Below are 23494 nucleotides of genomic sequence, written 5' to 3'. Positions count from 1 at the left end.
AGATGCACTAGTACCCAATGAAGCAACCAGACCCCTCAGGTCATTTGGGGCTTATCTACAGAACAAGAACCAGGAGCAAAAAGTGAACCAGCATTTAGTTATTATGCGCCTCACCTGTGGAACAAACTCCCTGAATACTTGCGGCCTGCTTAAAGTTTCACTTCATTTCAATCAGGGCTGGAAACATTATTGATTTTTGTAGCATTCTCTTGGTTTAATTCCCAATTGCACACTCGTTAAATATCATAATATTTATGGCAACACCTTAAGATATTGTTTCGCTTTCTGTAATGCTTTTAATGTTTTCTATAAAGCACTGAACTGCTTTGGACATGGAATGCGCTAAACAAATAAATTCTCTTGCCTTGCCTAGAAGCGTAAAATAAATTCAAATTGATTTTAATGAATGGTCTGATAGGCTGCTATCATAATTCTTGAAGGACAATTACAGATTTATACCTATAATATAGTAATGATTGTTTCTTGGTTTTGATTACCACTTGTAACTTTGTGCTGGGGTTAGAACACGCATTAGTTGTTTTTAATTAGTTTCAGTTTTCATTAGCTGGTGCTCTTGGATGTGATAGATCCACCCTTAATTGCTTTTGGAAGGAAATAAATACGCTGAAAATGATGTTTGTAATTCAGTACAGTAGACCCTCAAGTTGGGAACATTCCTTTTCATGAACAATTCGGATTGCGCACATTTTCATAGAATTACCAATAGACCATTTATGTACTATTTTTCATATAGGATCCATCTTGGCATGGACGAGCGGACAGATCCATGTTGTGTTTCTAGCACTTCATCATTGGTAATGTGCATAACACGTTTCTATAAGAGACATACCATTAATACACCTGGGAACTATTTTAGTTTTAAAAAAAACATTACACAGCCCCATTAAAAGCTTGAGTTGTCACATGCAATCCTCCGTTCAGACTTCCTTGCAGGTGACAAGGTCGCTGAGGTCTGTAAATGGTGCAATGGTGTCAATTGCTAAATTGATGGTCGGGAGGGAAATTCAAGCTATGCCACTGCAACAACCCATGACATTTTGGTGCACTGTATGCAGGACTTTTTGTTCACTATTCACAATTTGAGTCACAACATAAACAGTTCGAGTCACCCAGTCAGTTACAGTGTCACTATCTGTCCTGTGTGACATTTTTTTTCCACTTTTCAGTTCACCCAAGGTGTCTGGTCCCTCGAGTCTGCTATCCTTGTATAATGTATAATAGTTGTATAATGTATAAATCTGTTTGTATAGGCAATACCAGCATCCACCATCTGTCTAGTCAATGGAGGAGACGAATACAGCATTTACAGTTTTATTACTCTGACACAAACATAATTAAAGGTTCTTACCTGTCCATCTTGGCCAACATGCACCTGGTGGATCTGGAGGTTCCCCTGAAAGATAGAAATGACATCCCATGAAAAAGTTGCAATTTCTCCCCCTCAAAAAAAAAAAAATCAACAAAACAAAAAAAACCTTCAAGGGAAAGAAAACTTTCAAAATATCCCTAATATGCACATTACGTCCCAATCCAATTACATTTGAATGCGACATAAGGGCCTGAACATGTTTAATCAGATCTTTAAACTGCTAACAAGAAAAACATTTTAAAAAGACTTTAGCTTACAGATTTAGCTTGTTTAATTACTCTTATTTATCAACATCAATTCACAATCCACTACGTTTGTCAGTATCAGTACAGTGCAACAACTGCTATACGAATACTCAGCGTGCAGTTGCCATGAGTGTTCGAACATAATCACCGATACAAATGTCTGCAGATACACAAACTAATTTGTCACGTCTGGTTACAACATGACTTCTGGAAAACATATTCCAACTGTAATGACCATCATAACAACTCTGAACATCCACATCCACAATGACATAAATAGGAGTGCACGAACAAGATCACACACTGCATGTGACATATTTAAACATGTCACAATTTTCCGCGGTTTTCTCTCGCTAATTGCATTTCATTTGTTTGCAGCATAGTCTGAGACGCCGCATGGCCAGAGAACAGTGTAAACTCTCCAACAGCTCATTTCCTCTTTGCGCATGCTAAACCCAACGTCTTGATGGAAAGGGGTCTGTTCCTAATGAAAACATATTCTGTGAGTGGCAGTTGGGAGAAGTGGGATTCTGTTGCTAAGCTTTGAACTCTAAAAAACAAACATAATCATGAAATAGGAAGGGGAGCGGAGAAAAGAAAATCTGAGTTCAGCCACAAAGAGCAGGAAAGGCTTTAAAGCTTTTCTGCCTTCAATACTCCTGGTCTCTCTCACTCAATCGTACATGTCATCCTCTCAGTGCAAAACGGGGTCGGAAATGTGAAAAACACGTGGTTGAAGTGTCAATGGCTGCTGCATAAATGTCGAGTTGTAATGCATGTGCTGAACACAGCATACAGTGTGCGATTACATGCATGTATATTTACATGTACTGGCGCCTTGAAATAAATCCCTGCCCAACTACCTGACAAAGTAATCTAGAGTGATGTTAATGCAGAAATGACTCTTCAACTGTCAGTGGGCTTTAAATTTTCATTTCAGCTGGCAAGTCGGAGCTGTGAGCACATGCAGTGATGCCTGGTGGGGGACATGACACATCTGGGTTTTACATGGAAACAAAAGTCATAACTCCATGAATAAGTAGGCGGGTATATAAAGATGAAGGCATGCAACAGGCAACATCTGTTTTTATTCAAATCTCTAATGACTTTACTTTAATGGTAAGCAATTACTGAAGTGTTTTACTCAGGATTCTAGCAGAAGACACAATTATTGTAGATGCAATTTCATAAATCTTAATGAAATATAATTGTCATTGTCAGTCGAACAATTAAAGTTATGACACACTACCAACAAATATAGCAATGGTCTACCATGTAAATGTTATCATAGGGTGTCTACTCTTAAGAAGTACAAAATGGAATTGTAAATTTACGGTACAAAAAATGAATTATGAGGAACAAGTTCATAGTAAGTATGTAGTAATAGTAATCAGTTAAAAATAAAAATGTGCATGATTGATGATTGAACAAACCCCAAAAAAGGGATGATTTCATTCTGTGCTGTTCTTTCCCACAACAACAACACAACTGCATTAAGTTTTTCATACTAATGATGCCGTTGAACTGAAAAACTAAAATGTATACATCATATATTCATTAGTTCGACAATCCCGATTACACGTGTGCCTATGCTCACAAAACTACACTTCATTTTCATGGTACTTTTATTTGTCAGTGTGGCCCGAACGGTCTTTTGCTTTGTACAAGCTACAATTTAAATCTAAAGTTGTATTCAGTTTTTAACCAAACTAAAATGCGATTTCAAAATTAATGCCGTATTTCTTTTGGGACGATAAATTGCTCCGAAGTGGTATTGGTCAAAAAATGCATCACAAAGAAAAATAAAACGTATGTCATTCCAGAGCATGAGTCTGTTTTTTGAGGGGCAAATTAATTTGACAAAAAAACGACCTCCAAAATCCCCATTCCTTCATCGGGGGTACGTTTGGACTGCTTTCCTCTGATCGTTCAGAAATTCAGAGTGTTTTTCATTCATCCCATTTAGTTATTCAGAGTGCCCCAAAAAAGGAGTGCCGGAGCCCAGTGCGTGAGACAGTACAGATAAAAAAAAATAGTTCAAGCACGAGCTGCTGGTTGCTTTATAACATAGGCTGCTTTGGGAAATTAATGGGAGGGGAAGCGCGCTCTGCTTCTGAAAACACACACACACACACAGAGTTGTGTCAGGATGTCAGAGTGCATTGTGAACGCAACCGGCAGCTGGTCGCTTTGCTGGACAACGAATGTTTAATTTCTCAGGTTTTACGAGAATACAAGATTGGAACATTGACGGTGTATGCTGTTAGTTGTGAAGAAAAAAAAGCGGGATCGGCAAAATTAGGGATCGGCAGGTCAGGCTTTTTGAACATCGGGGATTGGAGAAGAAAACTATAGTCGGTGCAACGTGGGTAGTAGTAGTAACATTTTGTTGACCTTGATTGTTGAAATTCACTCCTGACACCACTCAATGCGTGCGTGCGTTCAGAGAGGCACAGCACCCATTAATTTTCGAACACAGATCAGTCTTGAATTATTTCTTTTCTGTGTACTGCCTGGCGCACTGGACTCCGGGACGCTGCTTTTTGGGGCAATCTGAATAACCAATGGAACAATTCTCAGAGTTTCCAATCGGACGACGTGAAACAGTGCGCACTGAGCATATTTCCAAACGACCCTAAGCAACGGTGATATCTGGTGCCAGTCTCAAGAGCTGCAAATTTAATATATCGGTGGCTCTCACAAAGTATGGTGAAATGAGAAAACAAAACGTGTTCAAAACCAGGTCGAAATTCTTATTGCTTTAAATCAAATCTTCCTCCAGTGGGCTCTGAATAAATATAGCGACTCAGCCCTTTGTTCACAAGAGATTGTCGAATGTACTGGTACGGCCATTGTTTCATATTGAACCGCGTGATATCTAAGCACCGAGGACTGAGCATTTAATTGAAAAAAAAAAAAATAATAATAATAATAATAATTGTTTTTACACTGAATAGCTTCATTACCTTCACACAAAGATATTCAGTTGAAATACTGGTACGAATAACCAATTGCACTGTGAAAATTAACTGAACAGTGACTGTGATATCAATGACCGCCATTTACATAACATTACTTTGCATGTTCGGAATACCTCTTCTAATGCACGGCGTTCGCGTTGCAAAATACGGAATTGCCTGAAGCTTAATTGTGCACAGTTAAAATCCAGGCAGCTCGCAGGCAATACTAAAGAAATAATGAACCATAGAGAACCATATAGAAGTTGCACCTGAGTATAAGTCGTAGGACCTGACAAACAAAAGTACAACTTGCAGTTTGAAAAATATGGTATTTCTTTTAGTAGTATTTTATTATCTTCGTTCTACTCTACTTGATCGATACATTTCAAGTTTGTGGTGTGATACATCAGAAAACACACTAGAAAGAGTGAATGGTTCTTTTCCTCTCACATCACAAACCAGTGCAAACTTGCCTCACTGTCCTGGGTGATCTGCACCTCCTCTCCTTGAGGAACCTGGGCAATGTGCAATTGGCCTTGTGGAATCTGTGAAAGACAGATGGAGAACATTTTTCTTTAAATGCCAAAATACTGTACATACTGCACACCCGTGACCCTAGTGAAGTTAACCGTTCAGAAAACCAATGGATGAATTGTTGTGAGGATAAGCATTTCGAATAATAGATGGATTTTCAAACTATATTCAACTGAATACACTGCAAAGACATTTAACTTCAAACTGATAAATTTTTTTTTAATGTTATTTTACGTTTTTTGCAAACATTGATTTAGAATTTGATGCTTGCAACAGATTTCTTTCATCACCTTTCCTTTTAACAACACTCAATAAATTACAATAATTTTTGAAGCTGTGTAGGTGGAATTAATTCCCATTCTTGCTTTATGCACAACTTCAGTTGCTCTGCAGTCCGGGGTTACCGAAGATTGTGCTTCTTCAATTCCCACCCATTTTCAATGTGAGACAGGCCTGGCCAGTTTGGTACTAGTAGTCTAGCCGTTGTCAAAAATAAACAGGGACATCCCTGGAAAAGGCTTTGCTCATAAAACCTGTACACCTCTCAGCATTATCAATGCCTTCATAGATTTGCAAACTATTTTTCTATCACTCATTGAATATGGAAGAGTGCCATCAATGTGTGAGGCATTAACTATCAGTGTTCCCTTCGCACACAGCAGAGGCAACTTGCAAGCAGCGCATGTAGTGGTGACTGGAGGTAGCGCACCGAAATACTGACCCGTGTTCATATGACTGCTGGCATGTTTAACCGGGTTATATATACTGGAGTTGTAAAGACAAATAAAGCATTCGTTTTGACACATCCCTGCTCACTCATAGTGTCGATGTATTCGTTTAAAAGGATGAACAAAGAAGGGCGGAATGAAGTGTGATGTTGCGCTTTCTTGAAATCATATGTACATATTTGGTGTACAGTATTTTTCTTTAAGTCCATATGTGATTGGCAAGCAACCACAGAAAAGTGTCTTGGCCTTTAGTCATTGCATTGTGGTGTAAACCATCTTAGCAAAACATATGCAGCCATCATTGGGGCCAGTGCAAATGATCAAATATCTAAATATATATTCCTCAATGCTGCAGAGCCAAGGAAAAGTACAGATGGAAAGCAAGGGCAGATGGAAGGCGGATGGGGTGGGGTGGAACTACATTAAGACTTCATGCCTCATGTCTCGTCAAGGGTTTTTAGTGGATGCCATGGAGCTTGACAGAAATACCTACGAAAACACTGAATTTCCATATGGAACTTAATAAAGTTCAGTGAGCTCACATTTATTTGTCACTAAACAGAATTGATTCCTCAAAATCAAAATGTCCAACAGTGTCAAACAAAGAGATCTTTCATTAGTATAAAAAAAAGTGACAATCACTGAGAGGAATGGTTTCAAATGCAAACAGTCTGACATCAAATAACATTGGCCAGGTTGCGGTGCAACAGGAGAAAACTCAATGTTCCGCTATCATGATACCATATTTAAGCAAAAGCTGGACTTCAACAAGATATAAGAGGGCAATAGGTACTATGCAGATTACACATATTGTTGTTTAAATAAAGAAATGCATCAGAAAAAAAATGACTAAGACATAGATTTGAAAAACGTCAAGATCTGTTGTTGACCATTATTTATTTTCTAACATCTGTATATACCACATGTTGAACATGCATACTCTCGGTCCTAATTCCATTGTCTCGTGTAAGAAAAACAAGCGCATTTTTATGTGGTTTGAACATTCCGACCTAAACAAAGAAAAAGATAACCAGTACCAGACACTTCCTGTTTGTCAGCCCACCTATTGTGTTGCAATGGTCTGATACATTTTAAACTTTGACCCTAACAGCTGGAGCTGTTCTTCAGCGCCCACCCTGAAGATGCAGTAGATTTTTGCTGCACAGTGTTGGGTGGTCAGTATCTGTTCATTAAAAAAAACGCTTGCCGCATATTGAGCAACACAACACAGCCGAAACTGTATTGTAACGCAGGGCGCGGTGTGTAAACTACTGGTTTTTGTTCAAGCAGCCACTAGCTAACTCGTTCCACTCGCTGTGGCCAGTATTTTTCTTTTTTTTTTTTTTTGTTTTCATCTTCAAGAGTAGCCTCCGGTTTTTACCAATCCCGAACAAGTTTCTCATTCACTCCAAACTTTCTATCTGCTGCTAGAGTACAGCTTTCAGTTGCAAATTTTACTGCCGTCAGCTTTGTAGTCTGCAAAATATGATTCTCTTGAGGGTCATATGTGTTCAGTCGTTCTCAGTTGGCTTTGTAAGAAGTAGAAGATATCGGTGATCCGGAGAGCCCTCTCGTGGCTGACTGTGAAATTACTTTGTTTTTTTCATGTATAAGTCGCACCAGAGTATAAGTCACACCGGACCCGAATTCCGATTACATGATAAGATCAGGACATCCCTACTCAAAACACAATGCGGAGTCATACTTTCACGGTTACGAGCGTATCGGTGAATGTGTGGCGCTTATTCGGTTTGTGTGTGACAAAGAGTCGCAAACTAATTTTTTAGCAATGGTCCCCTTCGGTTGCGTTAACCCACAGTGCTCATTGTATGGTGGGCCTTAGTCAATGCTGACAATGGACCACAATTCCATAAAGATGACCAATTCAGACGATTACATAGGAAAGACAAACAATTGATACTCACCACTTGAACTTGTCCATCTTCTCCAATGTGATGGAACTGGACCTGTTGATTGGCCAGTGTGTAGTGCAGTGTCTGTTGGGTGGCTGCTTCTATGTGAGTGGCTTCTTCTGAGAGACCTCCCTCTGTTCCAAAGAAGAAACACGGAAATTACAATGGCGCATTTGTGCTTGTGAGAGTAGGTCAGAAATTAAGACTAATTCAAATCGCACAATAGCGACAGCTCCTAATAGCATGCCCGTACAAGCCCCATTCCGCATTTACGTATAAGTGCATATTAGATACTTCCTGTGGCATTTAGATGGAAAACGTTCATGTACAGAGCCTGATGATCCAGTGTTACATCCAGAAATGCAGTGGCAAAAAGTAGTGAGCACTTTTCGTTCCATCAGTTTTTGCATAGCATACAATTGAAAATTCAAACCACTCAAATGTTGTAAATGTTCTGGCCATCTGTGGACCAGGTTATTTATATTTAACGTGTGTACCAGACATTTACATACACAAACAGGGATTCTTGAGCTAGTAATCAAAACGATAGACCTCAGTCTCGAAACACACCAGAAATCTGACACCCCTGAATGGATCAGTCCAGTGATCCAAGTTCAAGAAACAGTGTTGAAATATGTTAGCAGGTCTGCTCCACGGGCAGTAAGATTACAGAAAAAAAAAAAAAAAATGACATGGATGGAATGTTAAAAATGCAGAAAAAAATATCGGGAAATACTTTGTGGTTTTAAGATCATTTCTTGTAAAAATAAAATCAACTATCAGGTCAGGACCAAGAGTTAATAAGCTTTTTGGAAAGTTTGGGATTTCTCTGTTTTTTTCCTCCCAGAAACAGGGTTTCCGGTTAGACTTTCCTATGTTATACTGCAGATTACTAAAGAATGGTAGAAAGAGATTAAAAAAAAAAAAAAAGATAGACATAGGTCACTATCCTCTAAAACGGCTGGCGGTGTTACATACAGCTGTAGCATTGAATGAGTTAAGGCACGCAAAGGGCTTCACATTGACTTTGCATTTGCCTTCTGATGTATCAGGAGCAACCGAGGGTTCACTATCTCACTCAGAGACACTGTCTCAAAAGCCAGAGATCAAACCAACAATTGAAATTGATAATGTTCTATTTTGTGTCAGAATACACAACATGACATAATGATGATGACATAACAGTGTGTCTGTTGTGGACACAGTCGTGTTTATTACTGCCGATACGCACACTAGGTATCGAAAATACAGACTGATTCCTGTTTTAATGTATGGCAAGACCAATATTGTGTATGGACATTACCTGAGCCTGAACCACGAGGCGTGCGTTTGGAGAAGCTCTTGACAGCCAAACTTTGACCCCGCTGCTTGCGTCTCCAGGCAGTGCGACATTTTGAGTCAATGCTTTGCTTGATGCGATACCAGTCTGACTCCGAGATACCAAACTTGTGGAATAAGTGACCTACAGAAAAGCACAGAGTTCTGAGATCTTCTCGTAGAAAACACAAAAATTTCCTTAGAATTTATTAAAGCATTGTATCCCAGTGATTAGAATTTGGGGTTGGGTTGTAGTGCTCGAGTGACTACAAAGGCATGCCAACTCTGTTTGTGTGCTCGATGGCGTCGGCACACAGCATGCACAGAGGGCGGAATGTATAGTTTGCCTCACATTAACGGCCATCGAAACTTAACTCACACTATTTGCATTTTATAAAGGAGAATTTGTGTGGTTGTGTGCATGTACGTCTGTGTGCAGACACACTTAAAGCCCGCTTCAAACGCAGTAGTAAATTTCAAACGCAGACAAATTCCCACAATGCTGTAAATGTCAACAGCTCGACATATCTAAGCAATGTGGGCTTTCTATCAAGCTGTCCAATCTGACATACATCAAGAAGAATGATGGGGGTGAAATCACGTTGCTATTTGACTTAATTACAATCACTGCTCCATCTAGTCACTTATGTTACAAAACCTAATCAAATTACTAGGTTTCCATCCTCCATTCTAGTGGTTGGGATGTCAAAAGTTAAATATACAATAAGATTTTAGATTGCCTGAGAGCTATAATAAATCTTTTGGTGCCCTAACACTTTAGTGCAGTCCTGGCTATGTATATAAAATTATTTGTTGTGTAATGTTAAAAGTTTTTTCTTCAGTTGTTCTAAAGTGTTTAACATGTTCAAAATGAATTCTTTAGTTCATTCTGTTTAAAAGTATTCTAATTTGTATTCTTAGAATAATTGTTTGAATTAATACAAATAAAACGAATTTTGTTGTTTTAAGCATTTCACTTCCGCTTTTTACCAATGTTTTAAATTTTTGCCGTGGTATTGTTTCAGTACCTGTTTCAAGTTATTTAATGCTGGTACAGTCAAAATGTAATACTATCATGACAACGCTGCTTTACAGATGTTCAGAAATATAACAATCAGAAGACGGTCGATGCCAACTTTGATACGCCATCACATATAAAGTGCAATAGAATGGAAAAACTCTTAAATTGTTAAATAATCCGATTCCAAAGGAGCAATTTAATTAAAACAGAAAGAATTTGATGAATGATTTTGTCTACTCTTTCACCTCCAAGTGTGACTGCAGTCCTATTAAAGAACTTTCCCTCCGGAAAACACGGTAATGATGAAACTGCAGCTATTGTTCACTGACTCAATGAGCTGTCTATGATTTGCATCATGAATCTAAATAAATGGATACCCCAGTGAAACTGAAGGTTATCTGCAGAAATGTCACATGGGGAAAAAGGAGAAGTGGGAGAAGTTCGGACAGGAGGAGCAGGTGCTCTTTCATTCCTTTTCTTTTTTCTTTTTTTTTTTTTAGGAAGGCCAAGTGAGTCACTCAACTGGCTTAGCTCTCGTTTCAGCATACCGTTATACCCTCGCACTAATCTGATAAACACTCCATATGCATGTGCAAAATACGTAGTGTAGCTAGCTACAGGATCCCAACAGGAATAAAAGAGCTCGCTGACTTGAACGTGACTCTTTTCAGATCATTCTTCCAGACATGTGCTTGTCATTTAGAGTCTGGTATGTTATAAAATGTGTTGCACATTAACGCTTGTGTGCAATGATGAATGCATGTTGTTGTAACTCACCATGGGAATAGAGACTGCAGCCTATTTCTGTGTTCAATTCAATGCTGCTTTGTAATGGCAGGAGGGTGAAACTTGGGAAGTTCTCAGAGTTCATTTACTGATTCAAGGGGGTAAGGATTTAATCATCCCTGGCTGAGTGAAGGTTTATGTGCATTACTTTGATATACAATAAGCTCTACAAGAATCATGCAATGGCGTTGTATGGAAAAACACTGCGCTAACTCATGGGTCACAGTAAAGACATTAGATGGGAGCACCAGGACATCTTCCAAAATTTAACAAAATCAAGCAAGTGGCAGGACTCACAGCGAATGCCATAAATCATGAGCGGATCCAGCTGCTTCTTGCCATGTTTGCCCTGTCCAGAGAGGTTAGACATTGCCTGGACCTCCCGATGGAAAAGGTAGTCCAACAGCGTGAGAGCCATTTTTTCTGCCGTGCGGCAGTTGGACGAGATATGGAGCATGTCGGCTGCCGAGACGGGGCAACGAACACGCATTTCTGGGTTATTGTCATCACCTAACCATGTGCCCCCTGGGTAGTCTTCTGAAAAACACAAATAAAAAAAAAAACATTCAAAACACAGATATGCAGCTCTCCACAAACACCCCTGTGAACATCATTCATTGAGGAAAATGGTTATCAATCCGTTGCATTAATATTGAAACACTGCTCAGTTGATGCCACACGGTTAGGAGTGGGGCATAACTCGCAATACAACAGCGCTCTCACATGGCAAAAAAGAGAAGTGAAATTTCAATGCATAATTGTTGAAACGTATGAAACACACAGTAAAAAAAATAAAAATAAATAAGCTAGTTAAGTATGGAAGACTTAAAGCCAAGGCATATTTTATAACTAAAAATGACAGTTTTTAACATGATATGTTCATGGACTCCAAAAACAAATGAATAATTAAGAGGCATGGGAACAAGTTTTAGAAACAATGATCTAACACAAGCAGAAATTTCCGTTGCTAAGTTCTTGAAAACATTGTATGTTGCTCAGGACAGGAATGAATTTGTGAACTTCATATTCTATTGATTAATAACATTAACATAATCTGGCAGAGTTTCAGTGAGGAAAAGAGCAAGGACCCAATCTGAAAATGAACATCTGCAAAATTGCCAATCTCTTAGATGGCGCTGCATCAAAAAACATTATTCATCCCGAGCTGATATAACCACATGGGCTCATGGTTACTTTGGCTAAATGTGGACTATAACTAGAATAAGTAGTTACATCCACAAATGCCAGGTAAAACACGACTAAATCCAGACATCCTGTTGACTACTTCCCAGCCTCTGAGACATCTGGTCATCTCACAGTGGAAACTTGTTTTGTCGTGATACAAATCCATAATTCAGGTCTTTTTTTGGGAAGAAATGGAAGCAACGTCGTCCAAAATAAAAATGAAAAGGATCATCCTGGCTGTTACCAACAATCCTAAAGGCCAAGGTCTGTCATGGGATGGAGCTGCCTTTGGTCAGTGCTTTTGGCAGAGCAAATTTATACCTCAATAAAATATAATAAGATACAGTTTACATGGATTTGTATTCAATAGCTCATTTGAGCTTTTTCTGGTTTGATAAATAAGAAGTGTTGAGAAAGATGGCATTACAAGTACACACTACATTGAAATGTAGCCCGATGTCAGATGATTTGTCTGTATTCAGCCAACCATCTGAAACTATTACAAAAATAGAACAGAATTCGACAATATCTTCATTAGCTAGATTTGTGATGACTCAAAAGAGTATATTTGTAATATCAAAGTACCATAAAAGGTTTCTGAATGACTACTTGAAAATGATCATATAGTATTTTACATGTACGATGTGTCCATGGCAAAGCTGTGACATCTTACCCTCTGAGTTGAGTGTGATGAGTGTGACATTTTGCCCGTTTTGGGCATTGTTGGGATGGCCACCATTGGACACAGAGTCACTCGCCTCAGAGCCGCTATCTACTTCCTCCTGACTCTCCTCCGGGCCTGGCACCTTCACTAGGATTGTGTTTTGGCGCCTCTTAGCCATCGTGCTACAAAGAGATACAGATCTTTTTTGTGAGGCAGGTCAGACACATAAAGACACTGTGCCCGCTGTAAATATCCATCAATCAATCTTACTATACAATTTATCCAAACTACGCTGCAGGGCAACGTTTGAATTTCAACGGCTCCGGTTCCTTGTTTCCATTCCAGTTCCAAAAGATTATTGATTCAGATTCTATTAGATGGCAGGGTCAAAAGAAACTATACGGTATAATTATAATAAATATATTATAGCTTCACATATCCTTACTTACACTGGTTTAGTGTTAAATAAAAGGTGTCAAAGCAGCTCTTGCCCTCCTTCTTTTATTCTCTATCAGATTAACTCATCTGTACTGGTATACAAATTGCATTATATTAACCTTTTAAGTTATAATAATATTATATATTAAGTTATAATTATATATATTTTTAATCATTAATATATATTGTAATAATGAAATTATCAAACCTATGACAATTTAATTTTCCAGTTATTATTTTTTTCACTTCCACTTGAAAGTTTTATTTTTGAAAAGCTCACGAAAAGAAATCCACACTTGAGTGTAATTGAGTATGGACGTTACTAAGCTCGCACTGATGTGCAACCCTGTTGTTTGATACCCGAAAGCAGAGCCATTTGGCATTCTAGTCCAGGTTAGCAGCAGGTACAGTGTGTGTTTACAAGGTGCCGATTGCGCACACAATTGTGTCTATTATTGCTGATGAGAACACACGCTTGCTTGATTTTGAGAATATTACACTAATCTTCTTTGGTTATTTGCATTTGAGTTGACCCACCGTTTAGTTGTTAGCTGCGTCAATATTAGAAATTAACCCACCCGATTATGACACTGAAGTTTAGTGTGCTGTAGACCGTGGCTCAGAGTGGAAAGGAGCACCAAGCTCGTCAAACACGGCACTACATTAACTTATAAACATCATTCTAATGTTATTGTTGCACTGAGGCAACTCTTCATTTATTTGACCAAAGTTGAGCCACACTTTAGATCAGTCGTATGCACATGTGCGGCATGTGTTATTCTCGTGAAATGATGGTACTTAGTACCTAGCAGCTTCCAATGCAGCATAAGACGACAAGCAACTCACTTGCTGAGGAGGTTTTCTAGCGACGGATCTTCCTGCTTCATGGATTCACTGCTCACAATCACATTTGTTTGTGGAACAACACTGCAGGGGAGGAAGTGGAGAAAATATCCATTTAATATGAATATGACCTAACTCAAATTATATAAGCATGCCTTCTGCAAACCCGTGATGCTTACCATCGCACTTTGTTCCAAGTCTGAGTGGCACCCTGGGGTGACCCAGCAACCATAGGAACTTGGATAGAATTCTTGGCACAAGGCAACATGCTATCCAACTTTTGTGCTAGGGCCTTACATGTGGCGTCCAGAGCCTGCAGCTTGGATTCAATACCTTCCAGTCGCTGGCTGACTGATGCAGTGAATGAGACCATCAGGTTCTGAGAAGAAGGTTGAATTGTTCCAATACAAATGTGTCAGCAGCTCCAAAATGTAAAAACAATAAACGGCATAGTCAAAAGAGGGCTTTGAACTGTGCAGCTAAAATACCTTGATATAGCTTATGTCCTGGTTGTTGCTGCTGTTCTCTTGGCTGTTGCTAAATTTTCTCTTTTTCTTCTGAGGACTTGCCTCATTTTGTCCTTGATTGTCCAACATGTTTGCTGTGATGCAAAAAAACACACTTTGACTAAAAAGCACAGGTCAGACAACTTTTCACATTGCTCTTAATACCTGTTCGTCCCTCTTGGCTGAAGTCCTCCACTGTTATTTGTACAATTTCTTCCAATTCCTCTTCGGACATAGCTCAGAGCTAGAAAAAAAATGAAATAAGCTTTTTAAAAGACAACTTGTACAAGCCCTCTCAACATCCCTCGTCACTACACTTCAACAACAGCTGTACATTGACGATAATATGACTGACACAATAACACAGTTGCACACGATACGTACATGTGTGGCTGAATTTCCATAATAGAGTTGGATGTCGTAAAGTTTCCATGCAAGTTGATGACACTTACAGGAAATAAACTGGGTATGTGCAATGCTTTTTTCATCTACAAGTCTAAGATTTTTGCAAGTATTTCATGCCACGTGACACCCAATGCTGCAGTTTTCACACATCTAAAATTAGAGTTGATGCTATGCCCATGTGCGAACGCAGACGCTGCTGCATCTCTGTCCTGATTTGCTGAATTCGGTATAAATGTTAATGTGGTTAAATGATTCTGTAGTGACTCTCAAGGTGAAATTATGCAAGATCTGTGTCAAAGAGGTGCATGTGATCAACATGTTGAATACTGGCTGTCGGCCACTGAATGAGGGCTTCAGATAACATTTCAAGACTGTAACACACTTCACAAACACCAACGCTACAAATATGCTCAAATCATCAAGGGAGCTGTCTATTCAGTAAACGTTGTTTTGCTGCGCTTTTGCAACACAAGTACCATTTTGATGCTATAATTTTAGATTATACAAGCAAATGTGCTGCTTGACCCTTGTGTTTGATACAAATGATCCCCATCGGCCATCAAAAGAATGTCTTCCAAAATACACTTTTGAACAACTCACTAAATGTAAAGACCCATGCGTTTCCTTAGACAGCATCAAATTAAGATACAGTGGTGCCTTGAGATAGAAGTTTGATTTCTTCCGTGACCATGGTCGTCTATGCTTAAGTCAAAACACAGGCATCTCAAATCATCATTTTCAACTGAAATGAATGGAAATGCTATTTATCTCGACCAGCTGACACCACCCCCCCAAAAAAAAAAATTTTGTGGGGGGTTTTTTCAATAAAGAAAGTAACACTCTCTAATACAGTAGTTTACGTTAAAAAAAAAAGAGTGATAACATAACTTAATAGAATGTACAATTTTTAACAGTTTCAGCATCATGATTTACATAATGCGCAATTCATTGTGCTGCTCCGTCCTGCGTGGCCACTTCGGCCACCAGGAGGCAGTATAACACAGTGGGATTTTCCAAGAAAGATGCACCTATGAAGTGTGGTGTGAAAAATTATGATACGTTTATTATCTTGTATGACTGTAGTAGTAGCACTTAGTATTTGAAACCAGGTCTCAGTTCCCCTCCCGCTGCAGACAAATGAAAATAGAAACTATTTGCTGGAGATGCTGGTGTCAAAATGCCCTTGAAAAATGCAGCGACCTGAACCCCGCCCTGCTAGCCGTTTGCACGCCCTTTCTGCTCAACATCGCTCCGAGCATAGCGTATGTGTTTGTGATCCCGCTTTCTGTGTGATGTGCAACATAAATAGCATAGTGTGAGGGGAATTTCCCGATGTGGCATCATAGCAGTGGTGTGGGCGGTCCAGGCCTTCAAGGTCTTCCATGCTGGCCTAACATAATCAATATATCCTGATCATATTTATGATCAAAATGTATTTCGATTTTTATATTGTTTATATCCAATTAGAATTCAACTAACTTGTGTTGCCCCGCAGATTTCATTGTACGACGTCAGAATGAACAGTGAATGAATAGACACCCGGTCTATAATGTTTGCGTGAACCGACTCTTAGAGTTTATAGACAGTTGCGGTAGCCAATCAGATCACCAGTTGGTAACTATAGGACATTTTGCAGGCCTCACGTTGAAGGTGACGAACGCGTCCTGTGATTCAATAATCACTTGTTAGAGATCAGTGTTATGCGGAATCAACAAATCAACACAAGACATCTGGCGACCATTCGAAATTCTAACATATATTCTTGCTTTTTTAACCCACAATGGCCAAAGGAGGGACAAGTGTGGCTTCAATTGCATACATACTTGCAAGAACATTTTGACGGACCTTTCAAGAGAAACGCTCTCGTGGGCCGAGGTGGTCCAACACTCGCTAGTGCGTAAGTGTGTCTGTATATTATTTCACCAGCCGTGGTGTCAGAAATGATGGCATTATGAGGAGGGATTTATCCAAGTAGGACTAAGTAGGACTTGAAGGTCTAGGTGTGAAATGCATCCACCACTGGATGATAAGACTTTTATCATAAAATTTCCTGGTGTCCAGACTGGCGTCACAAAAGATGCATTCCAAATCCAAACTACTCCCCTGGAGTTGAATGCACTTTCCCATCCTTTTCTACCCCACCTTCATGCACTCCACGAAAGATTCCTGCTGCTTCATCATCACGACCATCATGTCATCCATGTCTTCGAAACGGGACACTTGAATGACCCTGGGATAGAGGGTGGGGGAGAATCACACGTGCCATGTCGGAGTGAGTAGGAAACTTGCTCCAGCACTATGTGCAACTCTGCCAGCAGTTATCAGAAACTTAGGGCAATTTGAACAAGCCCATTGTAGTGTGAAGCAGCCACAGGTTCTCCTGACACATCTCTTGTGCACTCAAAGGAAACGCCACAGGAACTCTGCTTTTGTCTGGCCCCCACTCAGTTTGATGCTTGGGTTTGAAATAAATCTTTTATGAGACCTCTAATCACAACTGTTTTAGTATATAAGCCAAAAAACAAGATATAAGTCAAAGTATGATTGCATACATGTAATCTTGCATCCGTGTGGTAACATTTCTATCAATTAGAAATGCAATCCACTACTGCGTCGTAAACAAACGGATCACGTGATATTCTCAAGTGTTGAAAGTGGAACGTGTTGAGCCCCAAATATAAACATCCAAAGGACAAATTATGCATTCATAGGTGAGGAAAACAGTCCTCTTTACTTGATCTAAACTGCGTACCATTCTCTTTACTGGGTTAAAGCCGAATTTTGTATCCATTCATTACTCGAACGGATTTTGCCACTGCAACGTTTGATGCTCTTGGGCCAATGATGGCATGAGCTTGTTTGAGCTTCAATACACGTAGGTCTTGGAAGGCGTGAAATACTTTTTTTCTGCTTTACAAGATAATTCTGGTGCAGTCTCCATTAGCTTTAAATCAATAACAATAATACTTTGTTTTTCTTTACAATGTTATTCTGGTGCAATCTCCATTAGCTTAGATCAAAACCAATATTGGTACGTTATTTGAACTGAAGAGCTAGTTTAGAACGACTTTCCTCACTTGATTATTTAAATAAATGAGAATAAAAGAAGTACAAGACTTGTTAAGCGCGAACGAATTATTTTGACATTCATCGTCAGTCAATATCGGCCAGCCTCGATGATAACGTTAGCAAACACTAGCTTAGTGCTAATGTTAAAGCTGACGCAAATAGTTCTATAAGCTAGCCTGCTGGTTAGCATGCTAGTTGGGCCTAAAGGCCACATAAACGTTGTAGGACTGTTGTAAACCTTTGGGGGGAAATATCGATGAAATATTGTACTAAACGGATTAATTCCCCCACTACTGGCAAACAGGGCATTCCCATTCATGGATCGGCTTATATTACCGTGTGAATGATGAATTCTCGTGTTGTTTGTCGAGGTTCCGATAACGGCGTCGTTCCTCGCGAGAGATGAGCCCGTGGCGTAGCGCGCCTGCTCAATAGAGTCATGCAGAAGCACTCATGGTGCGTTCAGGGACCGTGTACTGTAGGCTCAGTGAGCGCGCTCTCTGGCAGCGTAAACAGGCGTGGTATATAAAAAAAAGGTTAAGCTTTATTTCATGAATAATATACATACTTACTCGCCATTTTCCCCCCTTCATAATCACGTTGATAATCACGTTGGATCAAGGATGGCCCTACACCGGGGCGAGTGGGGACTTTTGCCCCATCAGAAATCGGCGCATCCCCAGGCTCCAGCATTTTATTTGACGTTCTAAAATATATTCGTAATTATTTTTCTCAGCTACCCTATTTATCGGAGAGAGAATTAATCCTGTTGTCCCTTCTTTAGATAATAATCGCTATTAATTTATCTATTTTTTAACACGAGCTGGTGTCTAAGTGATATATTTTTGTTTGTGTAGCAAATTGTAATAATACAGATGATATATGCACTGTAATTATAGATATATACATGATTCCTGGATTTACATATTTATATGCGGGTTTAAGAATAGATAATGTTAATGTGTTCATGTTTGGCTCAGTCTTCTGGTCAAAAGTATTTATGCTACATGGTAAACTTCATTTTAGTACAGAATTTGGCAGAAAGTAGATTTGTACAACACCAAGTTTCCAATTTTATAATTAAAAAAACTTGTGTGCATTACATTGATTTGTAATGTAAATAAATCAGAAAGAGGTCGGATGTTTTAAAAATAAATACATGAATAAATGAATAAATAAATGACAACTAAATAGCAATATATTATATTTTCAACTGTGAATATAACAGATCTTCAGAGTTAACCTAACGGCTACACAAAAAATTGCTGTGCTCAAACTTGCTTCAGGTCTGTCGGGGCGCAGCAGGTCTTGGACCTCCTTTTTTGCTGCGAGAAAAAAAAACATAAGTTTAAAACAATCAAATTACCCAAATGTACATTATTTTTTCCCCACCTTGCATCCTGTTTCTTGACAGGAATAACCAGTTTAAACTCAGGTGGGAGTTCATCCTCCGTGTATTGCTTATCAGTGAAATATACCCTCCTAATACGACAATTAGCATGAATCTGGAAGAAAAGCAGATCATGATAGATGGATTTTTTAGATGGGTTTCACAGGTTCAAAATTACTGCTGTCATGTGTGCAAGCAAACAGAGTGAATTTCTCATTTTGACCCTTCACATTGAACGCAGTTACTGAGAGATCAAGGTGCCTTCTTCAGCGGCACCTTGGCTGTGAAAAAAAAAGAAAGGGTTCATGGGCAGGGAGTGCAAGATCTGGGAAATTGAACTCAAGTGCATACAAAGTCACAAGCTCACGAGTATACCACTGTCCCCAACCTGTGATCAAGTTAGTAAATTAGTTCATACTGTTCAGGAGGCAATGTTGGGATAAAACGGTGGTCCCACAGTCCAATATCCTAGAGTTTAACTAAAATACTCTGAAAAGACAAAAACATTGAAACTGCCTTCATTCAAGATATCAGCATTTCAATTAAGACCTCGGTGACAGCCCAGCGAGCATCTGGGGCAGATTTGACATTGTAGGAGAGCCAATGTTTAGCCCAGATGATGTGATTTTTTTTAATGATACAACACCATAACTTTTGAAAGGATCACAGCAGACAAAATGCATTAGAAAATGCTCACAAATGCATACGCTCTGATGAAGGAAGCAATCACCAACAAAAATATATTAATTATGGAAAAAAATAAAAACGCTATCGATCAAGTATGCGGACTTATCACACACACGCTGGATGCACAGCTCAAACACACAAATGCATACACACGCAGGTTGCACGATGCGGCGAATACAAAGTAGCTTTCCCATGCCCAGGCTTTAAATGAGCGAGACACAGCCGGCTGTGGAAAGATATGTGCTATGTGCCATTTTTGTGAAACTTAAGTGGATATTGGAGGGTCTACAAGTAGCATCTTATTAAAACGATACAATGACTGATTTTTAACAGACGTTCAGAATGAACACAATTGTGGTTAAAATGTTGTAGCCCTTAGTTAGTCACATGGCTGCTGTACAAAAATTAATTGGCCACCCTTCAACTATAAGTTAACATACTTTCTCCACTCTGCACTGTTCACAGGATGTGTTCAATACAAAAAATAATAATGTCTTTCTGTATTAAAGTTCAAGTGTTTTTTCTGTTTTAATATTACCAGTTGTTACATGTTTTATAGACTTGTGTGAAAATTAAAATATTAGTAAGATGGCAACTTGGATTGTTTCCTAGATAATTTCTATTATTTTCTGTGATTTCTTCAGTAACATTTTGTGGTGACTTTCCTCTGCTTACCTGCACACGCTGCGTCTCGACATAACTGGTTCCATAAGCCCTCCTGGTGATGTCTGCCAAGTTGAACTGAAACTGGTTCCAGCGGTCATCAACACTAATTGGCATAGTGCACATAAATGAATTCACTTGCGTCTTGCTGTGGTGATTACTTGCCCGAAACCGCCGCCGTAAATTCTGATCATCTAACACCTAAAAGTGCAAAGAGGAGTAGACCATGAGAGTATGGCTCACCATGAATAGCAATACGTTACTATACGTAATCAACACGTGTGAAGTGAATGTTTCAGTGCCTGGACTTCAAAGCTGAAATATTTCCTGGTTTTCTTGACGATCATCACAAGAAAAGGCATTTTGATGCCAAGTGTCTGCCTGGGGTCAGCAGGACACGTGATGTAGTTAGTACTGTTGAAGCACAGAGAAGTGGTCACACAGGGATGTCAAATGTGACAATTATTTAGCAATGGTTCACTGTTCCTGAAGATGTGAGTTAAGCCATCAAACTCACCTGACGTTTGAACCCTCCACCTCCAACACAAGCGAGTTGATGTCATTGTCAGTAACTCGTTTAATATGACCATTCTTTACCTGTGAAACACAGAATGGGCTCCAATTATGCTCAACTATCTTGTGGAAAGACAAATGTTTAATTTCGGCATTGCAAACGACATACAAATGCAAGAAAATTTATAATTTAACGTTTCTAAACTAAATTACTAATCGAGAGGCTTAATAAGAATAATTTTACTTACTAATGGAGAGGCTTGATAAAAAATTTACTCACTGCACATGTTATGTATATTGCATTACAACTCGTTACACACATAAATCAGTCAATATCATACTTTCCACTTTCAACTCATTGTACAGTATCACTGTAGCGTACTCTCAATATTTATTACTCAGAATATACAAGCGAGATCTTAAGCTATTCTTTTTTTATGATAGATCCGCTCACTGCTACTGGTTTATTTTCCTTGGTTGTATGTTAATAATAAGAGTGTAGGCTATATGCATGACCATCAATTCAACCCTCAGTGATCTACCAATTTTGATAATAAATAGCGTATTATTTTATGAATCTAAAAATGTCATTTTATACGATAACTTCAGCAGTGAGTGCTCTATAATTACATAACAAAGGCGTCATAAAACGTGCGGCAGGGAATTATATATGAACTAATATATGAAAATAACGGGTTCAATCTCTCAATTTACCTTTATATCCCATATCTGAAGAGGTTTGCTGCCGATGCTATATAATATTGACAGAAATCCACCTTGAAAGGTACTTCTAAACATGTTGCGCGTGTTCGGTCCCGCTTACCCACCCGATTGGGTCCGACACCCAGAAACACGTTTGTTGTTGTGTGTTTGCTGTAAATTCTGCATGCTTTGCGAAAGCACTCTATCAAAGGCAGTCAAGCACACGTAAACAAAACAAGCACACCTCATACCTTTCAGCCACACGCTACACGTATTGATGGTGTATTCGTCATTCGGTTTCCTCACTTAATCCAACAGTCTTCGTAAAATTAATTGACTCTGACGAGAGGCAACATTTTTAAAAGTTGTTACTTCCAAAGCTTCGGTTTTCACAGACGACCATTTGTAATAGCAGCGACGAGGCCCTAGCTTTGTTGAACTTTCATCCATTAATTGAATGAAACGAATACTGTACACACCAAAAAAAGAAATAAAAACGCAAAGACTTCCTGTTACAGCTGCCTAAACAGCGTGCCGAAGTGGCTACCATATTGGGGAGGTCGACGATCTCTCAAATATTAATACACGGACATTGACGTAACTTGCTCTTTTCTCAATCGATTTTCACGAGGCGTACTTTTTATTTGTCAACGTCAACGCGTGTACTATCACTACATTAATATTCTAACCACCAAGACTGGATTGCTGACCCGAACGTAAATCGTGCTGGAACCTATCACAGCTGTCTTCGGGCATGAGGCGGGGCTCTGATAATGGATCGATATGGATGGGTGGATGGAAGTTGTCCCCAACAACATTTCTCTTACTGACCAGGAGGTGGCGACAGCGAGGCGTATGGGTGGCGGGGATCCACTATGGGCTGATATTTGTGCCACTAGAAACTGAATATTTGAATTGAAGATTGAATATTTGAATTGAAGACTGGATATTTGAATTAAAAACTGAATATTTCAATTAAAAACTGAATTATTGAATTGAAAACTGAATTATTGAATTACATGAATTGTAAATGGAAAATTGTGATTCAAATAAACAATACATATACAATTGTTGTTATTCAATAATTCAGTTTTCAATTCAAATATTCAGTCTTCAATTCAAATATTCAGTCTTCAATTCAAATATTCAGTTTCTAGTGGCACAAATATCAGCCCATAATCCACAAACGCCTGTGTGATTACGTACATTTTCGCCGCATATGCGCTACTACCATCCAATCATCCATTGTCTCTACCGCTTCTCCTCACTAGGGTCGTGGGAGGGGGGTTGCTGGAGCCTACTGTCTTCGGGCAGGAGGCAGGGAACACCCTGAACTGGTTGCCAGCCAATCGCAGGGCACACATAAGACGAACAAACATCCGCGCTCACACTCACACCAGTGCATGTTTTCGGGTATGTGGGAGGAAACCGGAGTACCCGGGGGAAACCCACACAGGTACGGGGAGAACATGCAAACTGCACACAGGAAGTCCAGAGCCAGAATTAAACCCACAACCTCTGCACCGTGAGGCCAA

At 39.3% G+C, this 23494-nt stretch overlaps 2 protein-coding genes across 3 annotated transcripts in view; both read right to left on the bottom strand.

The window, feature by feature from the left end:
• The window catches only part of banp (BTG3 associated nuclear protein), a 43387-nt gene extending 24901 nt beyond the window's left edge, over positions 1 to 18486 (bottom strand). For both annotated transcript variants that reach the window (XR_015844164.1, XM_088299624.1), the window contains exons 1-11: positions 18341 to 18486; positions 14696 to 14774; positions 14513 to 14625; positions 14204 to 14403; positions 14028 to 14108; positions 12753 to 12925; positions 11192 to 11431; positions 9074 to 9232; positions 7783 to 7904; positions 5069 to 5140; positions 1370 to 1414 (exon numbers count right to left, since the gene is read on the bottom strand). Coding sequence is in view for 1 of the 2 variants with exons in the window: in XM_088299624.1 (XP_088155750.1) it covers positions 1370 to 1414; positions 5069 to 5140; positions 7783 to 7904; positions 9074 to 9232; positions 11192 to 11431; positions 12753 to 12925; positions 14028 to 14108; positions 14204 to 14403; positions 14513 to 14625; positions 14696 to 14765 (1275 nt within the window). In the remaining variant the exon portion in view is untranslated. The remainder of the gene's footprint in view (positions 1 to 1369; positions 1415 to 5068; positions 5141 to 7782; positions 7905 to 9073; positions 9233 to 11191; positions 11432 to 12752; positions 12926 to 14027; positions 14109 to 14203; positions 14404 to 14512; positions 14626 to 14695; positions 14775 to 18340) is intronic.
• Positions 18487 to 19195: 709 nt separating this feature from the next.
• Positions 19196 to 22624, bottom strand: LOC148335439 (cilia- and flagella-associated protein 20-like). Its single transcript, XM_088297425.1, has 6 exons — positions 22211 to 22624; positions 21262 to 21341; positions 21047 to 21158; positions 20757 to 20945; positions 19397 to 19509; positions 19196 to 19329 (listed from the first exon to the last, which is right to left on the bottom strand). Exons 3-6 carry the CDS (start codon positions 21104 to 21106, stop codon positions 19287 to 19289), a joined length of 405 nt encoding a protein of 134 aa, XP_088153551.1. The 5' UTR covers positions 21107 to 21158; positions 21262 to 21341; positions 22211 to 22624; the 3' UTR covers positions 19196 to 19286.
• Positions 22625 to 23494: the final 870 nt, after the last annotated feature.

Source organism: Idiotropiscis lumnitzeri, chromosome 6, assembly GCF_059441095.1.
Source record: "Idiotropiscis lumnitzeri isolate Australia: NSW breed Sydney's pygmy pipehorse chromosome 6, RoL_Ilum_1.0, whole genome shotgun sequence".
Lineage (NCBI taxonomy): Eukaryota > Metazoa > Chordata > Actinopteri > Syngnathiformes > Syngnathidae > Idiotropiscis > Idiotropiscis lumnitzeri.
The sequence above is the reverse complement of the archived record's forward strand: the minus strand, read 5'-3'. Positions and strand labels throughout refer to the sequence as shown.